This window comes from Jaculus jaculus, chromosome 7 (assembly GCF_020740685.1).
Source record: "Jaculus jaculus isolate mJacJac1 chromosome 7, mJacJac1.mat.Y.cur, whole genome shotgun sequence".
Taxonomy (NCBI): Eukaryota; Metazoa; Chordata; class Mammalia; order Rodentia; family Dipodidae; genus Jaculus; species Jaculus jaculus.
Genome location: NC_059108.1, coordinates 125452351 through 125465936, shown reverse-complemented (window position 1 = coordinate 125465936; position 13586 = coordinate 125452351). Strand labels below are relative to the sequence as shown.

Sequence of the window (13586 nt, the reverse complement as noted above, 5' to 3'; positions counted from 1 at the left end):
AGCGACAGACACAGAGAGAAAGACAGATAGAGGGAGAGAGAGAGAATGGACGCGCCAGGGCTTCCAGCTTCTGCAAACAAACTCCAGACGCGTGCGCCCCCTTGTGCATCTGGCTAACGTGGGACCTGGGGAACCGAGCCTCGAACCGGGGTCCTTAGGCTTCACAGGCAAGCGCTTAACCGCTAAGCCATCTCTCCAGCCCTCTTTTTTTTTTTTTTAAGACAAGTCCACCGGACTGGCCTGCTTTTTATATGAGAGAGCTACAGCGACAGCAACAGCGCGAGAGAGCGCGAGAGTGCGAGAGAGAGCAAGAGAGAGAGCAAGAGAGAGCGAGAGAGAGAGAGAGAATTGGCATGGCAGAGCCTCCAGCGACTATAATCAAACTCCAGATGCGCGCTGCCACCTTGTGCGCATGTGCGACTTTGCACGCTTGCATCTCCCTGTGCTTCTGGTTTACACACCAGGCAAGCGCCTTAATCGCTGAGCCATCTCTCCAGCCCATCACCGCTCTTCTTTTAAGACCTTAAAGGTACAGGGTGCCTAGGTTTGCGGTGCAGTCATGTTCACCTGTAAACCACATGCTGTCCGGCCGTACAGATCTTTCTCTTACTTCAGAATGAGCAGGCAACAGTAAGCACTAAGCCCTTGCTAAAGTCATGCTGCGATTACTTTTCCGAATTGTTTCAGTTTTCCCAGCAATGCACTTCAAACTAAAAATTACACGAAATGGGATGGGCATGGTGGCACATGCTTGTAATCTCAATACTCGGGAAGGACTGTGAGTTCGCAGCCAGCCTGGGCTACATAGGGGTATACTAGAAAACCAAAAGAAAAAAAGTCCTGCGAAATAAATAACTCTTCAGTTCTTCCTCGGACAAGGTACCAGTTTGCAAACACCAGAACAGATCCTTCGGTACCGGCTTGCTTTCGAAATATCAGAACTTTTCTTTTTTTCTTTTTCTTCAGTACTTTTATTTTTATTTATTTGCAATCAGAGAGAGACAGAAAGACCAAGAGAGAATGGGCACGCCAGGGCCTCCAGTTGCTGCCTGCTGCAAACGATCTCCAGATGCACGCACCACTTTGTACACCTGACTTTACGTGGGTACTGGGACATTAGACTCGGGACCCACCCTTCCTTCCTCACGCACCCAACGAGACCCGAGCCTCCCGCGGGTAGCCGCGAGGCGTCCCTGTCCCTCCCTCCCCCGCCTCTATCCGCCCGGAAATGGACAGGTGCCGCGGACCAATGAGCGCAGCCGCGGCGAGCCAATGGGAAGCGAGCGCTGGGTCGACCTGGGCTTTGCGAATCGGGGAGCCGGCGAAGGGGGCGGGGCGAGCGCAGGCGCAGGAGGTGGAGCCGGACCTGCCTGCGAGGTGGCTGACGAGAGGAACCTGCGGACGGGGCGGGGATAAGCGCGACCAATCAGCAGGCATATTGGCGTGAGGGGGCGGGGCGCCTGCGTGGCTCCGCCCACACCTCCCTCCTCCTCGGGTCCGCAGGGCTGGGGCGGAGCCAGGCTCACGTCAGGTGGTCTAGGGCGTGCGGGGAGGCGGGGCGCGCGGCGGCGGCGGCGGCGGCTGCAAGGGGAGCGGCCGCCGGCGGGCAGGTACGGGGCGCTGAGGTTGACTGGGGCCACCCTCGCGGTGGGTGGGTGGGTGGAGGACCGGCGACGGGCAGGCCAAGGCACTGGATCCCGCCGCGCCCCTCGGGCTCACGGTGAACGCTCGCGCTCCCGTGCACTTGTCGTCCCGCCGCGCGCGCTAGCCTCGGGCCGGTCGGCCGGCTGCTCGGGTCCCCGCCAGTCCCCGGGTCCTTCACCTACAGCGGCCGCCGGGGCGGGGGGGAGACGGGGGGGAAGTCTCCCCATCCTCTACCCCCCCCACCCCACCTCCCACCCCAGCGCTGCGGAGCCGTATGAACAATAGGCGGCGGCGGCGGCTCCTGCGGGCGGCGGCGGCCCCGCACCCTATGGATCGGCCGCTCCATGGAGCCTTCCAGAGCGCTTCTCGGCTGCCTGGCGAGCGCCGCCGCCGCCGCCGCCCCTCCGGGGGAGGATGGAACGGGGGCCGGGGCCGAGGAGGAGGAGGAGGAAGAGGAGGAGGAGACGGCGGCGGCGGCGGCGGTGGTCGTCCCCGGGGAGCTGAGCTCCGACACCCCGCTGCCCTACTGGACGGCCGTGTTCGAGTACGAGGCGGCGGGCGAGGACGAGCTGACCCTGAGGCTGGGCGACGTGGTGGAGGTGCTGTCCAAGGACTCGCAGGTGTCCGGCGACGAGGGCTGGTGGACCGGGCAGCTGAACCAGCGCGTGGGCATCTTCCCCAGCAACTACGTGACCCCGCGCAGCGCCTTCTCCAGCCGCTGCCAGCCGGGCGGCGAGGACCCCAGTTGCTGCTACCCGCCCATTCAGTGTAAGGCGAAGATGGGGGTTCTTTCCCCCCAACACACCCCCGGGGAGGGGGAAGCGGGAGGGATGGAGGGAGGCCTGGCGTGGTCGGGGAGCGAAGGGCAGGGGAAGGGGTGGGGGACGGAGGGCTGTGGGTGTGTTCGCGGGTGCGGCGGCCGGGGTCCGGGGTGGGGTTGCGTTGGGTATACTAGATACGCCGTAGAGCCCTGCCTGAAACTCGGATTTGGCTTTTTAATCTCAGCAAAGACGACTCTTGGTTTCCACCTTGTGAAGCCCCACTCTATTTCCCAGTCTCCCTACTTCCCAGTCCCTTCCTCTTCCTCCTCTCGCCGTCCCCCATCCCCCCGCAGATTACTGTCATCCATAACCTTAGTCTCCCAGTCAAGGACCTTGCTGACCTTTGCTGTGGCCTGTCCTGCCTGTTAAAGGTATTTCCCTTGAGAGATGGAGGTGTTCATCCCCCCCCCATCCCCCGCCCAGCCCGCGTGGGCTGGCTCTCAATTCCCGGAAGCATGTGTGAACTCAAGCCTGAAGTGCTTTTGAGATACCTTGTATCGTTATCCTGTATCTCAAAGTTGTACTTTTTTGAAGAGTCTCACTGAATACTGTTTAAAGAAGGTGTGAGGAGGTGGGGTAGCAGTCCTCAACAGAGAAATAAGCAAGGGAAAGTATGTCTCGTTCCTTTAAAGAATTGAAGCGCAAGGTGCAGTGGCTAAGCCCCTGTCCCTTACAGCCGTACCATTTAGACAGAACCTTTTATTTTCCACTCTAGTTCCTTGCCTATATTTGGAACTGGACCAATCTCAGGAGGGCCAAGGTTCCCTCCCAGGGCCTTTCTCCCAGTGTCCTGGTTTTTTTCAACTTCTCAGAGCACCCCTGTTCTACACTCTTAACGAAATTGCCTCTCTTTTCAAAGAGGTTAAACTGCCATTAGAATTCCATAATCATTTACATATACTTGGTTGGTATAGAAGATTCAGATAATCTGATAGTACTATTTACAATATTTGGAAGTTTCCATAATTTCCCTGTTAGCATTCCTTATGTGTATTTTTACTACTGTTTACTCCTTTATTTATATACTCTGCATCTTAGCTGAGTTAAAACAAATCCTTCCCAAAGTCCAACTTTGATTATTTAGCTTTAACTTTTCATTGGTAACAGCTGTCTTTCATTTTCACCTGAGCAATTATGTTACTTTAAGATGAGTTTTAAATATTAGCAATGTCAAAATCTTAACCTCTTTGCTTTTTTTCCTACTCTGCTTTTTCCTCCCAGTGTTTTGACTATCAAATTGACATCCAAATTCCTACTTCTTCTTATGTCTCCTCTCTCAGTTTATGTTTATTATTTCTACATTTTTCTTATAATGCCCGGAGGTGGCAAGTTACTTCAGATTGTTTCTCTATGGTACTTTTTTTTTTTTTTGTATGTCAGAGGTCTTGGCATACTGTTTTGAAATAGTATTTAACATGAACTTGACCATAGAATAGTCTTATATGTTAGGCAAGACTTTAGTTTTAAACGTAAGTCAGAATTTGAGGTTCTTTGTGAGTGAAGCTCTGGGATTTATTTTTAGGGATAGCTAATGTGAGAGTATAAGAGCTCTGTGAAGTTGATGAGCAGAAACTGTTTCTGCAGTGCCTCATTCCAGTCAAGAGTGAATCTGACTTAGGGCCTTTCCATAGAGAGCCAGCCATGTCAACAGTGTGCTACCTTGGGAGCTGATTCCTTGAAAAGGGGGCCAGGACTTAACTTCATTATAACAGAAGTTAACCTTGCAGAGAGTGGATTCCTCAGTGCAGTATCCACATGGGAGGACCTTGTACTTGGTCAAAAGGACTGACGTGAAGAACATGGCATTTGAAAGTCCTGCTGAATGCTGTAATCTGACCTCATTGGTGACTGGCATTAATTCTTGAGTACCTACTAAGTGATAGATGATGATGTTAAGTACCAAGGGATAAAGATGGTAAGGAGTTGCCTGCAAGTTACACAAGAGAGACTGGTGACATAAAGTTTCAGTGCAGTGCTTTGAAAAGTCAGGTGTGTGTCTCATCTGTGAACCCTGGCCCACCCGTTCAGTTAGTGTCACTTAGAAAACAAAGCTAATCATCAAAAATTTGGCCGCAAAGACTTGGAATAAAGTGAAGCTGCCAACAACTCTGTCCAGAGATATGCTTTTGAACTTCCACTCTGGGGACTGTGATGTGACATTCTGGGCGGTAATAGAAGACAAGCCATAACTTTAGGATATATATATATATATATATATATATATATATATATAATTTCTTCCAAGTACATTTTTTCAAGCTTTATTTAAAACAGAAGAGGAAATTATTTTTCTTTTTTGTCAAATAAAGGATGGAATAGTGGTGTTATAAACCATTTTACATTTATATTTATAACCCTTCTAGTGGGTTCTCCCTGAATGATAAATGTATTTATAACCTAGGAGCCTAGTCATCCTCTTTATTTTCATGGAAGATAAAAAATATAAAGCTCCCCAAATTTGTCATCTTGGGAGATATAGTCCTAGATATTAAAAAAAGTTTCTCTTGGGCTGGAGAGATAGCTTAGCAGTTAAGGTGCTTGCCTGTGAAGCCTAAGGACCCAGGTTTGATTTCCCAATACCCACGTAAGGCAGATGTACAATGTGGCACATGCATCTGGGGTTCGTATGTAGTGGCTAGAGGCTCTGGTGTGCCCACCTCCACCTCTCTCTCTTTCTCAAATAAAAAATACTTTAAAAGGTTTCTCTTGCAGGGTGTGGTGGCACACACACCTTTAATTCCAGCACTTAGGAGGCAGAGATAGGAGGATCACCATGAGTTCAAGGCCAACGTGAGACTACATAGCTTGGAGTAGAGTGAGACCCAACCTCGAAAAACAAAAAATAAACAACAACAAAAAAAGAAAAAAGTTTCTTTTAAACAAGGGTTGTGCCTTATTTGCAAATAGGACATTAATGGGGTCATTATTTATTTATACTTACTTTTCCTAGATCCATTACAAATGTGAAGATACAGTTTTCTATGTACATAAAGTGTTTAATTTATGTTTTGAAATAGGCTCTCACTATGTAGCCCAGAGTAGCCCCAAACATAAGACCCTCCTACATCTGTCACCTGATTGATGAATTACAGGCATATATCACTGTATCTGGCTATGTATATGACATTTTAAGTATGAGCAAAGTATATCATTTACTTGTTGAAAAATCCCCTGTACATCCACTTTCCAAGCGTATAATCAAGAGGGAATAACACCTTGATTCTAGAATGAAATGAAGTTTTGTTCTTGATATTCCTGGAAATTATCCTCCCACAGAAACTAAAAAAAATGTACTGAATGCAAGTTGACCTGATTTTTGCTTAAAACCAGGTCTTGACTGGAGGGAGCGGTGCAGGGAGCAGAGAAGAGGTAGCTTTGAAGGGAGGACAGTCTTGCTCCCCGTTCAAGGTTGTCTTTACGTGTGGGCAAGCTGAGTTCCATGCTTCTCTTCAAGGATGCCTTCATTATATTCCTTCACTAAGCAGGGAAAGGCTAGTTCTTACCTTTTACTCAAAGAGTTTATTTCTCTTCCCTTGGCCACTGAGGGCTTCTGACCCTGTGACATGCCCGGGGAGGAGCTGTTCTTTCAGCACCATGGCTGGAGTTAAGCTCTTTTGCACCCTCAGGCATTTAAATAAACATTGAACATCTACTGTGCATTGACAAATATGCTTTAGACTAAAGGAAAGAAGGCAGAGTATTAGAGAAATACAGTAGTTCATTCAAAGACTTCATTGAGGAAATAAAGTGGTAAATATGATTTGTAGTAGAGGCACATATTATAGTTTTTGGTCAGTGTAACCGCTGATGGGGTGGGGGGGATATTCTTGGTCCTCCAAGACCAAGAAGACTTTTGACATACATATTTCTTCAAAGGGATTTCAAATCTCTCTTTAGTGTAGGCATGTTTTCTCATTCATATAGATGGCATCAGGCAAGGATTCGTGGGAATAATCAGGGATCATTTTTAGGATGCAAAACATTTAAGCTATTTTAAGCAGGGAAGGGATTCAGCACAGGAAATTAGGTGCTTGCAGAACTGTTGGTAGGGCTGGGAGAAGAGGCTTTCAGCTGGACCTATGGAAAGCACTCCCAGAACACTGCAGTGCTGGCTTAACCAGGCAAGCCTCCACTGCTCTGTGAGGGAGGGCTCAGGCTCTGGAGCTGCCACTGAAGATGTTGGCTTCAGGGACGTCTTGTTATGTCTGCAGCCTGGAAATGAAGCAACCACTTTGCCATGACTCCCTTCCATCTATATAGACCTAGTGTTTGGATGCTTGTGTGCTGATGTAGACCGTCTTGCTTGCCAGGAGAAGTCACCAGAAGATGGTCTCCACCTCTCTTCTGCCTTGTACATCTTATGTGTCTAGTTGGCTTAACTCATAGGGAGTCTGGGATATATACTTTAAAAAAAATACTTTCTTCAAGGTTGGGTCTTGTTCTAGCCCAAGCTGGCCTGGAATTCACTATGTAGTCTTAGACTGGCCTTAAACTCATTGCTATTCTTGATTCTCCTACCTCTGCCTCCTGAGTGCTGGGATTAAAGGTGTGCACCACCAAGCCCAGCTTGGGGATATGTCGTTTTTAGCTCTCTAACCTCTCCAGTGCTGAAAGGTATGTTAGGAGGATTTTGGAGTTCATGGTGCCGGCTAGCCTACAGTGTCTGCCGTTTCATTTGTTCAGTAAGACTGTCAGGTGAGACAGTAACTCAGCCCCCCTTTTTTTTCCTTCCTCCTCTTATTTATTTATTAAGTTTTGGTGGCACTGATGACCAAAGGGAGACCCTTGCCAACGCTAACTAAGCGTTTGTACTCTGTCACTGAGCTACACCCTAGGCCCAAGGAGAGAACCTTTTTATCATTTGAAACATTTGAGGGCAGGATGGGTGCTACTTTTCATGTCCCTGAAGACAGCTCATCTAACTTTTCCTACAAGTTTCCTTTGTGAAGATTGACAGTTGCATTGCAAAATACAAATCAATATAGCCCCAGATAGGATTGAAAGTACTATAATTAAGGAAGAACAGATTTTTTGAGCACTACCAGCATCTGAGTGGAGAGCGGGGTGTGACAGGGGTGCCCCAAGAAGGAAGGGAACAGCCAGCAGTGGGCAGTTCCTCTTTTTGTTTTGCCAAAAGTTAGAAACATATCTTTGTTTCACTAGTTATTTTTGGCACAGTGTGGTGATTCTCTGTTTCAGAAGGCCCATTTCTGAATTCACTTTTCTTTTGCAGATCTAGATTTGGTTTATGTCCTACTGAGGTAGATACTTTTATTGGTCACCTAGTAAATGTGGTGCAAGGGCAGATAGGATCTGCCCAGTGGGTGTCATGGGGCAGCAGGGTGACAGGCAGGGGACAAGTAATTAATGGTAAACTTGATGAGTCTTGCAGAATGGAAATTGCTATGGAAGTGTTTAATGTGGGTTTGACTTCATTTGGTCTGGGGATTCTGTGAAATTGACTATTTATTTGCACATATATTCACGTGTATGGGCATGCCAGGGTCTCCTGCCGCTACAAATGAATGCCCCTATGGCTTTACATGAGTGGCTGGGGAATTAAATCTAGGCCACTGGGGTTTGCAAGCAATGCCTTTAACCACTGAGCTGTCTCCTGAGCCCCCAAATTGGCATTTTTAAGTTTAGACCTGAGGGATGAATTTAAATTGTAAATCAGCAAGATAAAGTCAGAAGAACAGGGTTTCATGAGAGAAACATGAAGTAGCATTGGGTTCTTACAGAACTGAACATCATATCTAGCCCAGGATTTATAATCACTGCTAGCTCTGTTATCTATCTATGAAAGCCTTTCCACACAGAGCAAAAGGTATAATCAAGTGCTTGTTCAGACTCTGGACTTGGGACGTAGAATGAGTGTTTGAGGTGACGGTCAGGCCGAGCGGGGACACTGATGTCTTCTGGAGTGAGATGTCTCCTCTGACGCTTCTCTCCTATACTTCTCGGGCACCAGTCCTGATAGAACCAAGTCCTGGAAGTCTCTCCTGTTGATTCAGAACTCCCCGTATTCACTGCTTCTGAGGTTCAGCAGGCCTGGGTCACTGCATGAGCCTCCTTAGTGGTTCTTTTTGCTGTGGATTCTCTTTCCCATTCTATTCTACATGACTGCAAGAGTTGATGTTCTTTGTAAATCATAGGTCTGACAACACTCCTCTTCTGAAAAACGTACAACTCCAGTTACTTATAGTGTAAAATTCAGTCCCTTCATTAGGGCTTGAAAGCATTTTACCACCTGGTTACCTCCCAGTGCACACAATCCAGCTGCTGTGGTTCCCTGCCATTTCTAACATTTCATGTATCTCACACTCTATGTTCTTGCTCACGTCTTTCCCCTGCCTGGAGTGTCCTTTGCCCCATTCACTTCATTGTCTGATAGCATCCCTTCTACTCTTTCTTTTTTAGAGCAAAAAAACCCATACATATATGTGTGTGTGTGTGTGTGTATGTGTGTGTGTATATATATATATATATATATATATATATATATGTATATGTATATATGTATGTATATATATATACATGTATATCTATATATATATGCATACACACACACACACACATACATGCACATAATTTATTTTGAGGTAGAGTCTCACTCTAGTCCAGGCTGACCTGGAATTCACTATGTAGTTGCAAGGTGGCCTTAAACTCATGGTGATCCTCCTCCTTCTGCCCCTCAAGTGCTGGGATTAAAGGCATGCACCACCATGCCCAGCTAAAGTATATTTTAAACATATTTTATTGATTTATTAGGGGAGGAGGGAGGGAGAGAGAATGGGTGTGCCAGGGCCTCAGGCCATTGCAGACAAACTCCAGATGTATGTGCCACCTAGTGCATCTGGCTTGCGTGGTTATTGGGGAATCAAACCTGGGTCTTTAGGCCTTGGAGGGCAAGCACCTTAACTGCTAAGCCATCTCTCCAGCTCCTGTTCTTTCTTTAGGGCCCATTTAAGATGTCCCTAAGAATCCTTTCTCCATTCATCTTAATCCCATGTTCTGTGGTGGGAGTTACTGACTTCCTTTATCCAATGATCATATTTATTTTCTTTCTCTTTTTTTTTTTTTTTTTTTTGAGATAGGGTCTCACTGTAGCCCAGGCTGACCTGGAATTCACTATGTAGTCTCAGGCTGGCCTTGAACTCATGGTGATCCTCCTACCTCTGCCTCCCGAGTGCTGGGTTTAGAGGTGTGCATCACCACGCCCGGGTCACTGATCATATTTCTATAAAGTATCTTTACAAAGTACACTGTAGCTGTTTCCTGTCTCCCTCAATACCAGACTGTGAGCTTCTTGCCACCAAGTATGAAACAATGCTGAATACTTCTCAGGAAACGACCCTAGGGTTCTCTTTTTAGTTAAAATGGCTGATTCTGGTACAAGATCCTCCTTGATTTTCTAAGTAGGATTTATTTTATGAATGTTTACTGGACATCTAGTCACTACTTGCTAGTCAACGAGGATAATGCCAGTGAAGCTTACTTTGTAACAGGTCGACCAGAAAGCCTGGTGCACATACAGCTAGCTCTCTGTTTACCCATGCAGTATGTGGATGGTTAGCTAGATGGTGTGCTCAGGGTAACCTTGACTTGTTTCTTGTCCTTTTCCCTTCAGTGCTAGAGATTGACTTTGCGGAGCTAACCCTAGAGGAGATCATCGGCATTGGGGGCTTTGGGAAGGTCTACCGTGCTTTCTGGGTGGGCGATGAAGTTGCCGTGAAAGCAGCTCGCCACGACCCTGATGAGGACGTCAGCCAGACCATCGAGAACGTTCGCCAAGAGGCCAAGCTGTTTGCCATGCTGAAGCACCCGAACATTATTGCTCTTAGGGGAGTATGCCTGAAGGAACCCCACCTCTGCTTGGTCATGGAGTTTGCTCGTGGAGGGCCTCTGAATAGAGTGCTGTCTGGGAAGAGGATCCCGCCAGACATCCTGGTGAACTGGGCTGTGCAGATTGCTAGAGGGATGAACTACCTACATGATGAGGCCATTGTCCCCATCATCCACCGCGACCTTAAGTCCAGCAACAGTGAGTATAGAGGACTGGGCTGGAGGGTACATGGACTCTCGTGTGGAACCTGCTCCAAAGCGTTTTGTCCTTGAGTTGAGATGTAGAGGTGGAATAAGGGACAGGAAGAATTGGTCTAGGTAGAGAGGAATAGGCACCTCAGGGGTCTGTGCTAATTGTTTCATTTTTTGTCTTTTTTTTTTTTTTTTTTATGAGAGAGAGAATGAGAATGAGAATGAATTGGCATGCCAGGGCCTCAGGCCACTGCAATCGAACTCCAGACCTGTGTGCTACCTGGTGGGCATGTGTGACCTTGCACTTGCCTCACCTTTGTGCATCTGGCTTACATGGGATCTGGAGAGTTGAATATGGGTCCTTAGGCTTCGCAGGCAATCACCTTAACTGCTAAGCCATCTCTCCAGCCCTGTGCTAATTTTGAAGTGGTATTATGTGTGCTTCTGATATGCTGGGCAAAATCTTGATTTAATCTTTTCCTTACTTATGGAAAGTATGTATATAATCCCAACAGGGGTTGTCCCCTTTGTGGAACAGTGGGTAAAGCAAACCTATATGCCTGTTGAAAATCCTCCTGAGCACCTCAGCCTGAGGCACTCACTGGAGTGGGGACCATCACAGAAAATGAGGCATGTTATTAAACTGCGGCCTGGTGTAGGTAGTGATGTCAGTTTGGAGAGCATGACCTGGCTGGTGGTGATATAGACCTGGTGGCCCTGGGGTAATATTAATTAATTCTATAATTCCTGGTGTTTAATTGCAGGGAACTGAGAAGTAACTGTTTATCAGATGCCTTGATCCCATAAACTGGGTTGTAAAGCAAGCCTTAGGTATAATTAAATAGTAAGTTGGTAGTGCCTTTCCCTGGGCTGAATTAGAGGGCTGGGAGTAAGCTGCTCTCGCTTGTCCATGCTGACCTTAGAGCAGTTATAGCTGATTAATGGTACATGTTTGAGATCACTTGGAATATTCTGTTCCAGAGAGGGGGCAGTGTAGAACGTTGGGGGCAGCATTAGCCCCGGGGACTTCACCCTCTGCCTTCTGCATCAAACCCAGAAACCCTTCAGTTCTTGTTTTGTTCTGAGTTGTTCCCAAATGTGGCTTGTTTTTCTGGGAATGCTGTTGTGATTCTCCTTGTGTGTGTTTGTGCACGTATGCACATAGGGGGGTCAGAGGACAGCCTAGGGGTGTTGGTCTTCGCCTTGTACATGTTGGACACAGGATCTCTTGTTTGTTGCTACTATGACCACAAGACTAGCTGTCTCAAGAGCTGTGGAATTTCCCTGAGTCTGTTTACTTTTTTAAAATTTTTTATTGACAACTTCCATAAATATAGACCATGATCATAATCCCCTCCAACATTCTCCTTTTCTCTGTCCCAAATTTCACCTCCACTGAATCCTTCCTTTCTTCCATCTACTCTGTCTTCTAATTTGATATCATCATTGTTTCCTTCCTATTATGCAGGTCTTGTGTAGGTACCCTCAGCCACTGTGAGGTTATGAATATCAAGGCCATCTTGTGTCTAGGTGACAGCATTGTAAGCAGTCTTTCCCTTCCTTTGGCTCCTACAGTCTTTCCCACATTTCTTTGCAATGGCTTCTGAACTTTGGAGGGTGATAGATATGTCTCGCTTAGTGCTGAATGCCCTACTGTTTGCTTTTTTTTTTTTAATTTTTCTTTTTATTAGAGACAGAGAGAGGGAGAAAGTGATAGTGAGTGAGAATGGGCATACCAGGGCCTCTAGCCACTGTAAATGAACTCCAGACACATGCACCAATGTGCATCTGGCTTACGTGAGACCTGGAGAATTGAACCTTGGTCTTTAGGCTTTGCAGGCAAATGTCTTAACTGCTAAGCCATCTCTGTAGCCCTACTGTTTACTTTTTTTTTTTTTTTTTTGGTTTTTCGAGGTAGGGTCTCACTCTAGCCCAGGTTGACCTGGAATTCACTATGGAGAGTGAGGGTGGCCTCGAACTAACGGCAGTCCTCCTACTCCCGAGTGCTGGGATTAAAGGTGTGCACCACCACGCCTGGCTTACTTTTTTTTTTTTTTTAAGTTACTCTTTGAGCTGAGGTTTGTGGTGCACGCCTTTAATCCCAGCACTTGGGAGGCAGAGGCAGAGGCAGAGGCAGGAGGATCACCAAGAGTTAGAGGCCACCCTGAGACTCCATAGTGAATTCCAGGTCAACCTAGGTTAGAGCAAGATCCTAACTCAAAAAAAAAACAAAACATAAAATTTACTTTTGGGGCTGGAGAAATGGCTTAATGGTTAAGACACTTGCCTGCAAAGCCTAAAAGACTAAGGTTCAATTCCCCAATACCCATGTAAGCCAGATACACATGGTGGTGCGTGCATCTGGAGTTTGTTTGCAGTGGCTAGGGGTCCTGGCATGCCCATTCTCTCTCCCTCTCTCTCAAATAAAAATTAAAAAAAAATTAAGGGCTGGAAAGATTTCTCAGTGGTTAAGGCACTTGCCTGCAAAGCTTAAAGACCCAGGTTCCATATCCTAGTACCCACATAAAGCCAGATAAACAAGGTGGTGCATGAATCTGGAGTTCATTTGCAGTGGCTAGAGGCCTTGGTGTGCATATTCTTTCCTCTCTCTCTCTCTAATAAATACATAAATAAAATTTAAGAAACTTTATTCTTTTTGCTTGGCATGGTGGTGCCTGCCTTTAATCCCAGTACTCAGGAAGCAGAGTTAGGAGAACTGCCATGAGTTCAAGGTTACCCTGAGACTACATAGTGAATTCCAGGTCAGCCTGGGCTAGAACAAGACCCTACCTTGAAAAACTTAAAAAAAAATTATATATATATATATATATATATATATATATATATATGAAATTTATTTACTTTTTAAGATGTATTTTACAATTATGTAAGTAGTATTTATTGCAGGAAAACTAGAAATTTCAAAAGGAGAGAGAATATTAATGCTTTTCTTTCTTTATTAAAAAAATGATTTGTTTGTTTATTTACTTATTTACTTAAGAGAGAGTATATAGGAATGCCAGGGTCTTTTGCCAAGGCAAATTCCAGATGCCTGCTCCATGTTGTGCATCTGACTTCAAGTGA

The 13586-nt window shown here is 46.5% G+C and overlaps 1 protein-coding gene across 2 annotated transcripts in view; it reads left to right on the top strand.

Annotated features, from left to right (window-relative positions):
* The first annotated feature begins 1988 nt into the window (after nucleotides 1-1988).
* Map3k9 (mitogen-activated protein kinase kinase kinase 9) overlaps nucleotides 1989-13586 on the top strand; it is an 84406-nt gene continuing 72808 nt past the window's right edge. For both annotated transcript variants that reach the window (XM_004649313.3, XM_004649312.2), the window contains exons 1-2: nucleotides 1989-2412; nucleotides 10096-10509. In XM_004649313.3, the coding sequence (XP_004649370.2) occupies nucleotides 1989-2412; nucleotides 10096-10509 (838 nt within the window). The remainder of the gene's footprint in view (nucleotides 2413-10095; nucleotides 10510-13586) is intronic.